The sequence below is a fragment of the Microcebus murinus genome, chromosome 12, assembly GCF_040939455.1.
Source record: "Microcebus murinus isolate Inina chromosome 12, M.murinus_Inina_mat1.0, whole genome shotgun sequence".
NCBI classification, from domain to species: Eukaryota; Metazoa; Chordata; class Mammalia; order Primates; family Cheirogaleidae; genus Microcebus; species Microcebus murinus.
The window spans coordinates 90,668,860-90,686,519 of record NC_134115.1 but is presented as its reverse complement, the minus strand read 5'-3'; the positions used below and the strand labels follow the sequence as shown (position 1 = coordinate 90,686,519).

The window sequence follows — 17,660 nt, the reverse complement described above, 5'->3', positions numbered from 1 at the left end:
AGTGTGCAGGAAGACAGTGAGGCCCACAGAACCCATAGCTTGCTGGGGGCTGGTGGCTGGATGGGCAGGGACAAGGTGAGGCAAGGAACAGGGACATGGGGCAGGTGCAGGAATATCCAACAGATGTACCTGGTGCATGTGCTCCTAGTGTCTGAGGCCTGAGAGGTTAGCCAGGACAAGCATGAGGACGAGGCATCCTGAGCTGCAGAAACAGCATTCCCTGAGGCCCTGAGGGGGAAGGACAGTGCGTGAGAAGAACTGCGGGAAGACTTTGTAGGGGAAGCACGGAGGGACCCAGGGGAGAGGGCCCCCCAGCTCTGCCCCCTTCGAGGTGCTGCCTCCCCAGCAGCACCCACACAGCCCCTCTCACGCCTCTGCTCGTGGGGACCCAAGCAGATGCCAGCGGGGGCAGGGGCTGGGTCCCAGGTTGAAGGCATGCTTGGTGGGGCACAGAGAGAGAGCAGGCCCCTTAGCTGGTATCCATGGCAACCAGGGTTCTCCTGCTGACTACCTCATTGTCTGCCCTGTGCCCACAGACCATGCTGGAGCAACTCCTGATCCACCAGCCCGAGGACCCCGTCTCCTTCATGATCAAGCACTTGAATCGCAATAACGATAATGGTGAGCACTTGGTGCGCGTCCTCTCCGTCTTTCTCCTCCTCTTCCTCAGGAGACCCTGCTGCCCTGGGCACAGCTGAGAAACCACTCTGTCTCACCTGTGCCTGACGGAGGCCAGAACAGGGTGGGGAGGGGTTTTGACAACTTGCAGCGGTAGTTAATTGAAAAATCCCTTAATTTCTTTTGGAGCACAACTAATAAAAATTCTCTTGCCAAGTTATTAAAATGAAAACCTCGGAATGGCCCGTGGAATAAATTATTAATGCTTTCGCCTGCCCTAACTGATGTTGCCTGTTGGGTTTAAGCTCTCTGATCACTCCACTTGTCAGGTGTAAATCTGGTTTCTGGTCCGCCTAGACAGCCAAGCGCTTGGGCTTTTCCGGTGGTCTCATTATCGGCGCCGTTAATGAGTTTCAGAGCTCCCCAAACCTTTGCAGTCGACTAGTGCAGGTCAGCCAGACCCAAGGCCAGAGCGCACAACCGGGGAGGGGGAAAGCACTCACTCGAGGAGGGGCCCTGCCTCGGTTCCACAGTCTGCCAAGTGAGCTCTGTCCTGTGTGAGCGGGCAGGAGGAACTGGTGTCTTGGAGTTATGTTTGTTTGATTGAAGCGCTACCCACTTTGAAGGAGCCACCAGAACACTAATGGAATTAGCACATGGTGCAGCTAAGGACAGAGGCCTGAAATACCCTGCAGTGGGGTTCAGAAGGCCCAAGGTAAGAAATGACACTGAGTAGCTTTTTAAAAAATGTTAGAGGCCAGGCACGGTGGCTCACACCTGTAATCCTAGCAGTTTGGGAGGCCAAGGCAGGTGGATCGCTCAAGGTCAGGAGTTCGATACCAGCCTGAGTCAGAGCAAGACCCCCGTCTCTACTATAAATAGAAAGAAATTAATTGGCCAACTAATATATATAGAAAAAATTAGCAGGGCATGGTGGCGCATGCCTGTAGTCCCAGCTACTCAGGAGGCCGAGGCAGTAGGATTGCTTGAGCCCAGGAGTTTGAGGTTGCTGTGAGCTAGGCTGACGCCACAGCACTCACTGTAGGCTGGGCAACAAAGCGAGACTCAGTCTCAAAAAAAAAAAAAAAAATGTTAGAGAGAGGAGGCGCCAAGCCTGCAGATGCTCCAGGCACACTGGCCTTTTCCACGTGCCAGACACACAGGTCCTGATGCGGTCCCAGGCTTGGCTGTGGGAAACAGAGTGAGGGGCTTCTTGAATCCTGGTGCCATTTCATGGGCCTAAGCAGGCAGGTTCAAAGACAGCCCCAGCAAAGAGGCCCTTTTCTGATCCTCTAGTTAGGCACAAGCGGGTGATTCTCTGGGCATCCCCACGTTCAGCTGACTTGACTGAGAGCCCATGTGCCCCAGGTGCAGGCAGAGCAGCGCCAGAGTGGGCAAGGAGAACCACCTTCCTGAGCTGTGAACTTGCTCCTCCCCAGCACCCCCTCCCCTGTCCTGATAGAATTTACCTGGCCCTGCAGTGACTCTTCTCAGATGCCTCCTTTCTCTGCGTGGCTGTTTATTACGTGGAGCAGGACGACATGGTGCCTCCTCCAGATTGACCTGCTCTGCAGGGTGGGGTTAAGCCCCCCTTCCCTCCTGGCGGCTCCTTACTGCTGCAGACCCAGCTGTCCCCCAGGCTTCACTGACTTGGGCTCCGTGTGCTGGAGGAAGAAGTTTCTGCATCCCCCCTGCTCCCACCCTGAAGCTGAGCCCGGGTGTTGCCAGGCAGCATCTGTGCCCGTGCCCGCCTCTCTGATGCTGCCACCACCAAAGAAGTAATGGAAAGCAAAGGGAAAGTAAGCACACAGTGAAAGTAAAACAAAAGGAAAGTAAAAAAGCTAAAGTAAAAGTAGAGTATGAAGTAAAAGCGAAGGCAAAGTCAACCAAGAGCGTGCAGAAGCAGCTGCTGTGCAGTGCCCTGTGCCCATCCTGCCACCCGCTGACAGGGATCCTTCCGTGTCAGGGACCCTTCAGTTCATTGATCATTGGTTCATTCCCCCTTTCAAACGTAAAGAGATAGTGAGAGAGCATTGCTCTCTCTTGGCCTCAGTTTCCTCATTTGTAAGATGGGTGTGTCTGGTCCAGTGGGGGAGAGGCTGTGAAGCTCTGGCCTGGCCAGCGGTGGCCCAGGGAATGGCAGGTCCTGATGCCGCCGCAGGTGGGGGGCTTTCGGGGATGAGAGGTTGAATTTCCACTTGTGAAAAGTTTAATGAGATTTTTCTAAATTAAAAATAGTGCTTTATAATAATATAACCATTTGAACACTGGGAGATTGGGGCTGCACTGGCACTTTCTACCATTGGTTTGAAAATCCTGTGTACGCGACATGTTCTGTGCTCTTAAACTAGTAACCTCAAGGCTTAGCTAGTCCCCCAGCCTGGAAATTCAAGAGCCTGAAATTTGAGGCAGATTCTATCTTCTCTTTACATTTTGATCTTGCATCCGTGTACAAATTTAGTTTTCAGTGTCAGACTATGCCCTTCATCAGGATTTTAAGTGGAAGCATCATCTCTGTCTGGTTTGGATGCAGTGCAGCTGACACTGCTGGACAGCCACCTCCGCTGCCGCCTTCCTCCCTTGGTCACCTCCTCCCGCCTGTCTAGTGCCCCCTTTCCATTTGCTCATGGGACTCAGGCTTTCCAAAGGCTTTCACGCATGGCTCTCCCCGGGACCTTCACTCCTTTCTCCACGTCACCCCTGCTCCACTGCTCTCATGCAGGGCCAGAGAATCCAGACCTGCCTCATTTACTTGCTAGCTGAGGGCTGGCCCCCTGTCTGTCCTCCTGAGTAGCCAGAGTCAAGGTTTTGGGCCCAGACGCTGTCAGGGAGTAGAGTCACTGGATCCCAGTAACCCCATTCCCCATGCCCTCCACCCTCACTGGCAGGCCTTGGGCTGGCAGCTTTTATGGATGTTGGAACATGTTTATCCTTTGGCTTAAGTCCCAGCTGCTTACATGAAAAGAAGAGTGGGACATTTGTGGGTTTCCCTCCCCTTGCACAAGGCTTCACAGACACATAAAGCAAAAATGAGGAAGGGAGGCAGGGAGACCACCTTGCTTTTGTGACTTTTCTAGGGGTGGGGAGAAGCCTAATCCTCATACATTCTAGAAGAGTGCAGGAGGCTCGGGGAGGTGCCATGGCATCCGAAGGGCGGCTCTTCCCCTGGGCTGCTGTGTCGGATTGTTGTGCCTCCTTCCAGCCACCCAGTAGCCTCAACTGGAGCCAGGACCTCAGCCCTTGCTCTCACTGGGCACAGGGTTAACCATGACACACAGCGACATGGCCGGTGACGGGTGTAGAGGGAGAGAAGGCTCCGGACTCATCCCGGTGAGCGTGCACGTGAGGGAACGGCACACGGGCTGGCAGCCCCTTTGCTGAGAGAAAAGCAGATTTAGTACAAAGTGAGCATTTACAGTAGCCCTGGGCAATATTAAAGCAGGCGATGGTGTATATAATGGTATGTTTCGTTTTTTATCAAACGTTTGTCCAAGAAAGCTGTGTATTAGAGCTCCAATACCTAAGGGTTTTCTTGTGAATTTTAAATCATGCTCCTAGTTAAACCTCAAAAGGATCCGTGGATGGAAAGGTTTTTTGATTTCCTTTGAAGTGGTTTGAAGAAGTTGATTACTCTTGGCAGTCAAGCAGCCTTTTATGACACTGTTTATAAATAATTACTCATGAGCAGGGCTGGAGTTTCAAGGTGTTAGATTTTAAGAAACTGAAATTAATCACATAAATGTGTGCGAGAAATTAGGTGGGGAGAAAGGCCGTGGATGTTCCCCTTTTAAAGTATTTCCATAGATGTGTACAATTTGGGTGCCACTTACAGGAACCTGGAAGGGGAGGGTTTCCCCTGCAGCCTTGCAGCCTGGTAACTTTGTCAAGATGAACGCGTGACTCAGGAATGAGACTCCTTCCCAAAATGCCCTCATCGAGCCACATTGCCTGGGGTCTGCGAGCCCTGAGCCTTGTTGAATCTGGCCCATGTTCCAAGGGATTTCAGCGGGGCCTGCGGTCAGAGCCCTGGAGACGTAGCAGGCAGTGGGCGTGGGAGCGGACCCAGGGTCCCTGCTGCTCCCTTATGCTACTTTGGCCAAGCAGATGCTCTCCCTGTGGTCCTCCACCTCATGGCCTGAGCCCCTCAGCCCTGACCACTCTCTCTGCTGCCCCTCCCCCAGACCTCCCGTGACACCCCAGCTCCAGTCCTCTTTCATCCTCTCACCTGATCATGTGTCCCCAAAGTCACCTCATTTCCAGACTTGTCCTACGAGGCATTTTCACCTGTGTGGCTGCTTCTCCTCCCCAGGGGAGGACCCTGGAAGGCCCAGAGCAGAGAATAGGCCACTCAATCCCTGCCCTGGCTCCCACCCCAGTAGCTGAAAATGCCTTCCCAGCTTCCATGATGCCAGGGCCTGGGCCTGTGGCCTGAGCTTCACCGGTCAGGTGAGCCCAGACTGGGCTGTGGTCCGGGAGGTACTCTTCCAGGCGGCCCTGCAGGGCCTGGTTCCTGGGCGGTGCTGGCAGCCCTGGACCTGGCTCCCCGCCTGCACAGGAGCCTGGGCCACGCTGGTTCTTTGCAGAAAGTCCTTCTTTTCTCTGCTCAGCCACACCTGGGTCCTGCGGCTTGTGCCCGAGAACACTGACTAGCAGGGGACCCTTTGTGAGGCAGGGTAGTGGTGGTGACAAAGGTGATAAATACTCAGTGACCAAGGAATGAGATGGGGACAGACGAGTAGGCTGCTGCTGAAGGCCATGCTGTGTGTGTGTGGCTCCTTGCAATTCTGTCTGCCATGGGGACAGGAAAGGAGGATGAGACTCTGTCCCTGTCCTCAGGGAGCTTCCTGTTCTGTGGGGGACAGCAGTGCCCCTGGCTTCTCAGCAGGGGCATGAACCTCACCAGAGTGGCAGGCAAGCAATGGCAAGCCACTGGTCATGAGCCTCTGGGGAAGAGGAGAGCGAGGGTCTCAGAGAGGGAAGAGACAGTACGGGCCCAGCGTGGGTGTGGAGTGGGTGGGGGTGAGGAGGACATTCCTGATGGGGAAATGACAGGTGGCAAGGTAGGAACGTGGAAGGAACACACACAGGAAGAATAAGAGAAGTCCAAGGCTTCTTAAAGGAGAGGATTGTTGTGGGATCCCGGGTAATTCTTTGCAGCCCCAGCCAGACGGAGCTCTGGAGGAAAAGGCTGCTTGGATGACCAGCACATCTCTCAGCCTTCTACAGAGGCCATGCCCCTTACAGTCCAAGGGAACTTAAAGGGATACAGAGACCTTTGGGCGAAAGTAGACCGGGAGCTGTGTCCACTGTACTGTGGTGGGCAGGTGACACCCAGCACAAGCCTGACTTGGAGAGAAAAGTGTCACAATGGTTTGCTAAGCTGGAGCACCCCAGTGTTTCCCTGGCAGCCACCCAGGCTGGAAGAGGTACACCTGGTGCTCTTACCCAGGGCCTGCCCACCTCTGGCGCCCCGTGGTTCACATCGCCACTAACAGTTGCGAGTTACCTATGTCTCACATGTCAGGGGGCTGCTGGGCCAGATTTATAAATGTATAGAAACGTAGAAAACAACAGGGCATTCATTCTAAAGCAATCAGGAACATGTAAAACCAAAGCAGCAGCAGAAAGCCACATGTATCCAACCCTTCATGTCCCTGAGGAGGTGGCAGTTCCCTTGCCAGAGACCGGGGCTAATAGGAGGCCACCTCCCTTTCAATTGTCGTCCAGTATGGCTACCTCGCTAGTGTGTCACCGGGAACTGTGGCCCATCCTGCTCTCCTCGGCAGCATCCAGCCCCGCGTGGGGATTTGTGCAGTGAATCAGTGAATTATCTTGAACTCTTCCTCCACATTTTCCTTGAAAATGAGAAGGTGCTGTGAATTTGGGCAAAGATCTATTTAAAACCAAGCAGCCTAGCTGGGTGTAGATGTGCTGATCATTAAATAAAACAGACGCTGATTCCTTCTCTGTGTCCAGCCCCAAACTAGAAGGTAACGCCCCACCCCCGCCCATCTGCATGAACTAGATTTCCTCCTGGTGGCCTGGCCGTGGTGGACTCTGCATAAAGATGTTAGAGGCCACTCGAATTGGAGCAAACATCCGTTCATCCATCCCTGTGGGTCGGGGGCCAGGCTGAGGTTACTTGCTCCCCCCAAGTAGCACAGAAGTAGCACAATCGAGGTGGCGTTGGGCGGGCAGTCAGCGTGGCTTCATCTGTCCAGACGCCCCGCCTGTTACCTTTGTTTTGGCCCAAGTGCGAGTGCCTTTCAGCGCCTTCTCCCCATGGTGGTCGCCCCTGTTCCATTTCCCTGCGTCTGCCCAATAGTCTGGCAGCTCCTTTAGGAATTATGCGGGGCCAAGAATATTCCAGAGCTGAGACGATACGCTGCCAGTTTTTTCCATTTGCGTAGAAATATCCATATTTGAAAACAAAGACTTTCCTTTCTTGGGTTTTATAAATTTGGCCCATACACTCCAGGCTTTCCCCATTATTTTCCTCTGTAAAAGATGGGGAATACAATTTGCTAAATAAAAAGGCATAAACATAAAAAGAGCTTCAAAGGTCGATTTACATAAAATACTGCTTTATTTGAGAAAGCATCCCTGAAACAAAGTCCCTGTTTAAAATGCTTTACGGTGCTTGAAATCCCAATTGTTCTTGTTATTTATTAGTTTGGCAAACAAGTTACTGTGTCCATGTCCCCTTGGAGATAGAAGAATAAACCATCTCAGTGATCGCTTACCTCTCTAAACACAGAATCTATTCTATGGCAAGAGCATCTCTGAGCCGCTGCGTTAAGAATGGCCGTGTCACTGGCTGAAAATGAAATCTGGGGAGGAAATAAGTATGCCCAGAATACCACAGACGTGGGAGGCTGCTTTGTCATGCTGAGTGGTGACATTCAAATCTTTTTATTCCACAGTGCCGAAGATTATAATATTAGGTCCACCTGCCTCGGGGAAAACAACTATAGTAAGTGCATCATATTAAGTGTTGTAATACTGTAATATCTCATTTATCCTCCAGAGCTAGAATAAGACTGCACCTCAGTGAATTTGCAGCATAACCGAGCTTTTCTTCTTCTTTTTCTTCTTCTCCTTCTTATTTTCTTATCACAAAAGGTAGTTGTAAGTTCATAGTAGAAAACCTAGAAAATACAGAAAAACAAAAATGTAATTCCCCAACTATCCAGAGATAAGCATTACCTTAGCATCTTTGCTAAAATAAAAACCCTTCCTGGGTTTTTTCATTCCTACATGTACACTCTCTTTGCACCTTACCTAGTTTTATCCATGGGATAAATTTCTAGAGGTGGAAGTGCTGGGTCAAACAAGCACGTACGTGTCATAGACTTTGCTAAAACTCTCTCTCAAAATTTTAATTATGAAATATTTCAAATATTTCATAATTCAAATAGAAGAGCACAGAAACTGTATCATATTCACGTACCCAACTCCCAGAATTGACATTCTGCCATATTTGCTTTGTTTGTTCTCTTTCCATTTTAAAGAAAATACGACTTTATTTATTTATTTATTTTATTTCGGCATAAAAAATACAACTTTAAACGTACAGCAAATACCTGAGCCCACCTCACACACCCTTTTTCTTCACTTTGTTAATTTTTAAAAATTGTAAATTATTATTAATTAATGAATTAATTGTTTTGTTACTGTGATACGCACGAGGCCTGCTCACCCTGTTCCTCGCTCCCTCCCAGAGCTGGTGACCTTCATGCCATCCGTGGCTTCAATCTCTAAGGTCCGTTTTCCAAGTGCCAAAAACATGTTAAAATTTATGTCACCTGAGATGAGAGCCTTTCTGCCTTTTGAAAGCCTGGTTAGTGAGCGTCAGTGAACCCATCCTCCATGACTAAGTAATCGCTGTGGCCACTCGTCACAGGCGGTGTGAGGGGGCTGGTACTGGCACCTGGCTTTCTTCCAGACAGGGGTTAAGATGGCTGATCCTTACACCAACTCACCTGCATCTGCTCTGCTTTTGGAGTTAGACTAGCTGTCCTACTTACCTGTCGTCTATCCATCCATCTGTCTGTCTCTCTGTAGTTTCCTACCTGAGTCTTCAGTGTCGGGCTGTCAGCTTCCACCCCTTTCTGCAGTCTACCCCTCTGACTCCAGCCGCTCCCACTGTTTCGCTGGCAGAAGCCAGGGTCTCCCAGACCTGCCCGGTGTCAGCATTACCAGGGTGCTTTGAAAAATGCCTGCTCCTGGGCTGCCCCCCACACTGACCTCATCAGAATCTCCCGCGACAGTGCCCAGGCAACTAGCAGTTGAAATACGCTGCCCCGGTGATTCTGACATCGGGAATGAGGATGACGGAGTCTGCATTTAGACAAACGTGCTTGTTAAAGTAGGTTTTCGGGAAGAGTCTGGTGGCTCAGTGTGAGGTCCTCCCTTTGGTGAAGGACTTTTGTCTTTGGCATTTGACTTTCTGGGGCCACCTGTGCTCTGTTTCCAGTCCTAGCTCTTCTCTGGTCACTGGTAGGAATTTGCTGGGCAGAGCAGATTCCAAGTCCCGAGACCTGCTTTTGCCAAGTCCCAGTGTGGCCAGGGCGACTGAGTTTGTCTTCCCTGATAAGGGGCTCACAGCTGTCGGCTGGTGTTTCAGCTGCAGGAGTTTTGGTGAATGTGCTGTCCCTGCCCCTGAGTGCCCTGTGGAGACACCCAAATCTAAGATGATATATAGTAAAATCCAAATAGAGAGCTCTACAGGGCTTCTTCCTGATACGGTCACTGATTGTTTCTAGCAGCAGGAACAGAAAGAATGAAGGGTCACGCCAACCCAGGGGGACCTGGAAGGGCCTTCCTAATGCTGAAATGGTCGTCAGCATAATTTTGGTGTTAAGAATATTTTATTTCATTGTTATTCCTTAAAACATATTCCTCCCTTGAAGACTACAATGAACTGAACATTCAGTTGCCCGGAATATGTCATCTCCTGATCTTAAAGAAACAGTGAATGTTGACCATGGGTTGCGACCCATATTTAGGTCCTGTCCCCACAGTTCCTGTTCTAAACCTCCCTTGAGTTAAAACCTCATAGTCCACAGAGCTTGAAAAGGTGTGTCAAGGGCAGCTCGAAGTGTAGCCACTGTGTGCCTTGCAGCTCCATCTAGATCCGTGCTGGCCGAAGGAAAGAGAGCGAGCAGGATCCCTAGGCTGGGATGTGCCTTGTGGGTTTGTCTGCCGGTGGCTTTCCTCCGGCCAGAAATGACTGTGCTTCCCCTGGCCAACCTTTCCTAGACTAGGGAAGAACCTGGACGTTTTCATGAAACTATTCTTGTATTAATTGTTTTTGCTTAAAATTTCCTTTTCCTCTTTCCCTTCCTCAGGCAATGTGGCTTTGCAAACACCTTAACAGCAATCTCCTCAGCATGCAGAACTTGATAGGAAGAGAACTGCAATTCATGAACCCTGAGATGAAGAGGCAGTATCTGAGAACCAAGGTAGGACTGGATCTGGGGCGGGGTGGGGCCAGAGGACAGTGCTCCCTGCCTTTGCTGGGCGGGGTCCCATTTCCTTTTTGGTTAAGTGAAAGAGAATGCCGGGGGTTCAAGGGACACACCGGTGGCATGTGGTGGCAGGAAGGAGAGGACTCTTAGCTAGGGCCCGAGTGGTACCCAGTGGGTACTGAGCCAGCCGAGGTCTCCATTGTGGGAAAGGGTCGTTAATAGAGCCAGGGAAGCTGTTTTGTCTGAATGGAATGGTCCTGGCTTGCTCCTTTTCTGCCGTTGGCCTGCGCCAGGGTGTGTGAGCCGAGCGGGGCTGGGAGTTGGAAGGGCAGCCATCCAGCTGTCCCTGTGTGCTGTACCTTCCTTCTGCTGCCCAGCACCCTGTGGCACAGTGCCTGCCCTCTGCCCCTCTGTCCCATGGCTATGGGGGAGCATCCCAGGAGGACTGGAGGTTCTGTTTCTAAAATCCCACCAGCTCTATATTTGAAAAATGTCTTTTAAAGGGAAATATAGGGCTTGACCCATTGTTTTTCTGTAATAGAAAGAGAAACTCAAATCAAAATTCCCTCTGGCTGGATGCTATGAGGGGCGCCTGTGGTCTCAGCTACTCAGGAGGCTGAGGCAAGAGGATCACTTGAGCCCAGGAGTTCCAGGCTGCGGTGAGCTATGGTGATGCCACTGCACTCCAACCTGGGTGACAAGAGTGACACCCTGTCTCTAAAAAATAAAAGTAAAGAACAAAATTCCCTTTGGAGATAAGCAGGGATGTGCTCTTTCAGGTGTTCCTAAGACACAGGCTTTCTCTTGTTTGTGAGGTGGGGCAGCAGGGAACGTAAGGACCTTGTGAGCAACACTAAAGGTGCCTATATACGTCATGAGCGCGAGGCTGCCAGGCAGGGCCGAGGCCTGTTGGCCTAGGCCCCCTCGCCCTTCCACTGCTTCAAACCCCGGGCACGAGGCCCTTGTTTGCACGCCAGCTGATGAGTTAAACACCAGCCAGACCCAGCCAGCTGTGTCTACTGTCACCCCATGAGACAGAAATGGATGTGACAGCACCTTCAAGCGGAATAAACTTCAGTCACTCACCATGGCAAAGAAATTTTTTTCAATAATGCAGATTAAAGTCGAGCACAGCAGATAAACACAACTACCAAAAATTGGACAAAAGTTGAGTGTGGCAGTGAAAGAGTTAAGCCATGATCTGCCAGGGTGGAGGGGGGAACACTGGTGCCCCCTTTCCCGGTGCCCTAAGCAAGGGCTTATTTTGTGTAATGGCTAATCCAGGTCTGCCCGTGGCCTGACCACCAAGCGTGTGAGAACTCGGGGTCTCCCACCAGGCTCTGCAGGGGCTGCAGCTGAAAGCTGGTTACATCCTGTCCCCGTCCTCATTCAGTGGGTAAGGTCTTTACCACATGGTCACGTGGCTGCTCTTCCTCCCAGTATTCAGAAGTGAGTTTCCAGGCCTCGTGGGCCGCCAGTGAATGGTGGCTAGCAGGACAACTCTTGTGGCCAGCCCTTGGTGTCAAGGAGCAGGGATCCACTGGGCTGCCCAGTGAAGAAAGAGGACCTGAAGGGGGACACAGGCACTCCTGGGACCTGGGTGGAGGCGGTGGCCAGCTCCTCGGCTCAGCAGCCGGGAATCGGGGCCTCAACCTCTCTCCACCTCTTTGAGGCACTTCATCTCTCATCTCCATTCTCCCTGCAGTTTCCTCCTCCTCTCTTCTGCCTTTCTCGGCCATGTTCCCGGCCACTCCACTCCTGCCTCCTGTGTCCTCAGTTCAAACCACTCACAAAGGCAGCTTCAAGGCCACGTTCTCAGGCAAGGGGGTCTGCGGGGTGAGCTGGTTACGTGTCCCAGGCACGGTCAGCTCTGGCGAGGGGTGTGCAGAGAGGGCTTGGCAAAGCCGTGGAGCTCAGACGTGGCCGTGAGGGCCCCTGGGTGGGGTAGGGCAGCTCTCAGAAATGAGGGGCACGACGTGGGCACGGTCCAGCACCAGGTTTGCCGGTGACAACAACTCGGTAGAGAAGGAGGGCCTCACGCAGCAGGGCCAGCCACCCCCAGGGGAGTCAGAGCGTGCGGCTACAGCCTCAGGGGGACACCAGCCTTTGCGGGTAGGAATGTGGTTTTAGAGATAAAGTGGTCATTTCACTTTCTGCAGAAGATCAGCTTTCAGGGGAGAGGCAGGCTTATTTCTAGGATGAAGATGCTTTTATTAGGCTCATCAAATTCAACAGAGTGGAGGGAGTTTAAGGAAATTCCTCCCGGGTTTCATTACGCTAATTACCAACACATTTCAGACCACATCGAAGTGCTTTCAAGGGTGTCTTGTTGGGGTTCCTTGGTCCAGAAATACGGGGGGAGGGAAGACGACAGCCAAGGACGTCAGGCCTCATGGAGGAGTAAAAAGCTCTGAAGAGCAGAGCGGGCGCGTCAGGGCGAGGCTGCCTGCCAGGCCAGGCCCGGCCTCTTATCAAATGTCCCCTTTAAATTGTCTGCTCATTTGGAGTTGTTATGGCTGCTTTTGCAAGTAGCAGTAATACCTTCAAAAATACCTTATTTTCTCCTGCTAATCTCGGCTCTGCCCTCCTAAGCGGAATTCTCTTATGTTGCTGGTATTAACTAAGACATCTCCATTTTAGACATTTCCAAGTTTTTCCCGAAATTCTTCCTAATTACCTATGGTTTGCCAAGCGCTGTTGTGCAGTGCCATGAGAAAGCCAAAGAGGACTTCCTTCTCCGTGCCCTGGGAGCTTCCAGTGGGAGGGAGACTGACCGTACCACGAAACCAAACCCAAGCCGGGACACGGGGCCAGGGAGCCTTCATTTTGTTCAACCAGTTAATGGTGTCTTGGTGGACTAATTCACTTAGATTAACTCTGAGCACTTACTAAGTCTTGGGTACTGGCTCTCGGCTGGGAAGGGGGAGCAGGCTGCACGATTTAGGGGCTTCATGGAGCCATAACCACTAAGCAAAGCCTTCCCACAGGGCATGCTGACATTCCAAGGCGTGGAGAGCCTGGAATCAGGACAAGTGTCATCAAACCCACAGGGGCAGGGGTGCCCCTCAGGACACAGGGGATTCGAGTTGGCCAGGGATTGGAAACAGCTTATTTGTTTTTAACTGCTTATTATGAAATATCGTAAAGATATTCAGAAGCAGTGAGAATAGTATGAGAACCTCCACGGATCCATTACCTGCTTCAGCTAACATTTGGCAGCCTGGTTTCATGTTCTGCCCTGACCTACTGCCCCTGCCCCAGGGTATCTTAAAGCAAACCCAGGCAGCATTTCATTTCACCTGTAGATGTTTTAGTCCACTGAGAGACTGAATGCTGATTCCCTGGGGGCAATGGCCAGACCTTATACAAAGATAGCACTCGGACCCACAGTCCGCAGTGGCCTACCCAGGGAGCCAACCCACTACCTACAAGAGCCAGGCCAGGCAGCCAGCCTCCTGTGGGCAGCCTTGCAGGAAGTCAGACTGCCCTTTCTGCCAACCACCCAGAGGGGACAGATGACCTCAACTGTTCCCCTCCCCACCTGCCCCTGAAGCTCATACGGTAGCTCAAAATGCCCATGACCTCTGAGCAGGTATCACCCACCATGGTGACAAAGGGACATCAGGGTCACTGAGAGTGGGGCCTGGTGATGGGACGTGAGACACAGGCTCATGTCCTCCCCCTCCTCAGGCTTGCCATTTCTCAGGCTTGGAGGAATTAAATGACACCCCGCAGGGCAGAGCCAGTGTTGGGACCCGCACACTCAGCTGCCCCCCAAACAGCCAAGCAGTGCATCCTTGCAGGGAGGGGCAACTCGGGTCAGCAGATCGGTCATTCTGCCCCCAGACCCCAGGGAGCCCCTGAAGCCCTCTCTGGGAGCTGGAAGGGGGAGAGAGGAAGGTCCAAACTATAGCAAATACAGCCAATGCTGCCCTTAGGAGCAAGGACACAGCTGGGTGCTGTGGTGCCACCGGGCAGGCAGAGGAGCAGCCCCACTGGACTTCATCAGCTTGTCCCTGATTCTCCCCCAGATGCCAAGCTTTGGAGGGCTGGGGTGGGAGAGCATCACAGAGCTCTGGAAGGAGGGAAGCATGATTCCTGCAAAGACAGTTTGGCAGGGCTTAGAGAAGCGGCCCCCTGAAAGCCCCCGCTGCTGATGTGACACATCAAAGCTGGCACTGAGACAGCACTGTGGCGGGGAGCGGCAGGGGGGCACTCCAGAGTAGCTGTGCTCAAAGCCACCAGCCTGTCCCCTGCTGCGCAGGCTGCAGGTGGCGCTGTGCCCCACCAGGACCTGCTACCTTTCAACCTGTGTTCTTTGACTGGCTGGCACCCCCCCATCCCTAGCTAGCACCCCCCAATGTCCCCATACCTATTTAAATGCTGCCTCCTGAGTGGGTGTTGTCAGGGAGGGGAGATGAATCTCAGGAAAATGGGAGAATGTCCTCAGGATGGAAGGCAGCTCTGTCCTTGGTTGGGAGGGGACTCGAAAGAATGAATGGAAGGGGATGGGAGGAGAGAGGAAGATAGGGGAGGGGTGATGTGGAATGGAGGGCAGGGCTGCTTCCTACCCACCCCTCCTCACCAACCTGGGGAAGCTCCCCAATACCTGGGAAGAAATGGGCACTGGCAGAAAGACACCCTCCCTCTTCAGCGACTCCTCCCAAATGGGTAGGCTTCTTCAGTTTTGGGGTTGACTTAAGCCACTGATTCCCAGGTGTGATCCCTGGAACAGTAGCACCCGCATCCCCTGAAAACTCGTTAGAAATGTAAATTCTCAGCTCTACCCCAGACCTGCCGAATCATAGCTCCTGGGGTGGGGCCCAGCAATCTGTGCTCTCACAAACCCTGCCAGGATCCTGTCGGGTGATTGCGTTGAAAACCACTGGCTTAAGCAAGAATGGGAGGTGCTGGGGGACGGTATTATAAGGACTCAGAGCTATCTCGAGATGTTGGAACCAGGGACTGACTGGATGCTGGCTAGCCTCCTTCCTGCCTCTCTGCTCTCCTCTTTTCTCTATGCATCATTCATTCATCCTCTCTCTGCCTCTTGCCTTCACTCTTGACTTTTGCTGTCCACTTTATAACAACGTGGTGGCCCCATAACTTTCAAGCGAGCACATTATGAGTCTGGTTCCCAGCAGAAGTGCTCCCTCCTTCCCTTGCTGGCTGCTCTGCCTTTTTCTTCCAATTCCACGTCCCTGGAAAAGCCGTTCTGGAACTGAGCCTGGTTTCTCTCTTTCCCTCTGTGCTGGCTTCATTCTCTTGCACACCTCTCATGCCTGCAAAGTGGCTGCTGAAGCTCCAGCTTTTACATTCTCCCAGCTTCTGATCTAGTGGAAAGTAGGGTTGTACTCATGTCCTGGGCCTGACTTTCCCTGGCTGGGGTTGGGTCACAGGCAGCCTCTGAAGCAATCACAGCAGCCAGGGGTGGGATATGCTGCTCAGCTTGGACCACTCAGGGCCCTCCCCTGGAGCTGAGGGTGGGACTGACCCCACCCAAACCATCCAGGCTGAAGAGCAAGAGGGTGACTCCTCAAAGGAACTCTGGGCGACTGTGCTACTGGAAGTGGGGTATGTGGAAAAAACAAATAAAAGCAAAAACAGCAATATTGTTACTGATCTCAACTGGTGAGGTGTGTGAGGCCTAAAGAGGTCGCGACTTGCCCAGGGTCAGCTGGCTGGAGGGCAGCAGCCGTTAGGTAGCCAGGAGGAGGCGCCTGCCCTGGGCAGAGGTGGGGCGGCAGCTCCCACGCGGAGGGCGAGCCTCTGCGCAGTGAGAAGGGCCCTGCTGGAGCTCCCACCCCCGCGGTGCACGCAGCGGGTAGAATTTATCTCCACTTCCGTGTCCTTCGTCAGAGGTACCTGCGGAGCAGGGGAGATTTTTGGCCCTGGGAGGCACTGCCAGGAGGGAGGCGCAGACCAGGCCCCAGGGGCTCCCCCAGAGGAGCCGCGGCCTCGTGGGCCCTCCGCGAGGGAGGAGCCGGCAGGGTGCATCAAGAGCACGGGGTAGCGACTGCACAGCGCCGCTGAGCCTTGCGGGCGCCAGGCGCATCCCACGCTCAGCACCTGTCACCTCAGCAACTCTCCGAAGCCCGTTTTCCTGGCCTCCAAGTTCACAGACAAGGAGAGAGAGGTTCAGAGCACTACCGCCACTTGTGCGGGGCCCCCAGTGTGCAGCCAGCGCCGGGAACGCGAGTGGCCGCGTCTACCACTGCAGCGGGCTGGCAGGGCCTCCGGGGCCAGTTCGCCCTCAGAGTCCCCGTGCTCCTCCTGAAGCCAGCATTAGCCTCCTCCAGTCAGGATCATGCATTCGCCCTCCCCTCCCCCCACCCCACCCCCTACCTCCACCCCACCCCCGTGAATGCCTGTGGAGGCCCTTTATCTCCACCTTCCCACGCCCACGCGCAGCCTGCTCTGACCTGAACCGTGCACATAGCTCAAGGAAAAGGCAGGGCAGGAGGCCGCCTCCCTGAGAACCAGGAGAACCTGAATGTGCAGGAACCCGCCAGGCCCCACCCCAGCTTCCCAGTCCGGTTGGTTCCCCCAGTCCCCCTCCTCTGATCCTTCCTCTGACCACTAGAACTGGTCACATTCTAGTGGCACTCCCTCTGAGGTCCCCTCACTCCCCCTCCTCTGACCTTCCTAGTGACCACTAGAACTGGTCACGTTCTAGTGGCACTCCAGCTGGTTCACTGGGCACAGATAATAAGTTATTTGGGGGTAGAGGAATGCCACGCCTCAACAATTAGAGGTGGCCGAAGTCTATCTGCTCCCCAGCCCCTTGCCACCAGACACAGTGAAAGCAAAGCGTGGACGGGTTCTGCCCTGTGCGCGGATGCTCATGAAAGCGCCATTTCAAGCCAGCAGGCCCCGAAGGCTCCACCCAGCCTGCTGGAGAAGCGCTGTGATGTCCCAGCTCTCCGTCCCTTTAGATGCTCTGACAGCACTCCAGGCAGACATGGCAGCTTTATGGAGGCAGGAGCTGTCACTCTAAACCCTGGCAAGTGTGGGCTCTAGAATTAAGGGTCACAGCTTTTCTCCCGCAGCACTGGGCCACCACGAGCCCTACGGGCCCTGTAGGAAATGAGGAAGAGGCACACGCCCCCCTGGGCCTGTGTGGTCCCACGCAGCACCCCCAGCTTGGAGGAGTGTGAGGGGTTTCCCTGCCTCGTGTGCCCGCGACCACGCAGCTGTGTGGCCCCGGGCCTTGGCGCTGTGGCCAGCACCAGCCAGGAGCCCTCCCCACGCTTCCCAGCAGGCCGGGCTGGCCAGTCTGGGGAGAGCGGTTTGGGGCTGGCCTGGGAGCCTCCCCTGGCAGAAGGTTTGGGGCGCTGGGGAGAAGCCCATGCTCTGAGTGATCGCAGATCCAGGGAGCACTCGAGTGTGGGTTTTCCAGGGATGTTGGCTCTGCCCTGTTGGAGGCTTCGTGAGAAGGTTCAGATCAGACTTGGCTGTGAAAATTGGGGGGTGGATTCTGGTCAGAGAGAGAGAGAATTCAGAAGAGAGAAAGCGGAAGGAAGGCTGTCTCCAGCTTCCTCCCCACGGGCATCGCCACCTGCAACTCTCTGT

General features: G+C 53.4%; 1 protein-coding gene across 1 annotated transcript in view; it reads left to right on the top strand.

Moving 5' to 3' along the window:
* AK8 (adenylate kinase 8) overlaps positions 1–17,660 on the top strand; it is a 132,515-nt gene that overhangs the window by 2,438 nt on the left and 112,417 nt on the right. Inside the window, exons 2-4 of the mRNA XM_012744104.3 lie at positions 537–621; positions 7,542–7,591; positions 9,969–10,082. Coding sequence (XP_012599558.1) covers positions 537–621; positions 7,542–7,591; positions 9,969–10,082 — 249 coding nt within the window. The remainder of the gene's footprint in view (positions 1–536; positions 622–7,541; positions 7,592–9,968; positions 10,083–17,660) is intronic.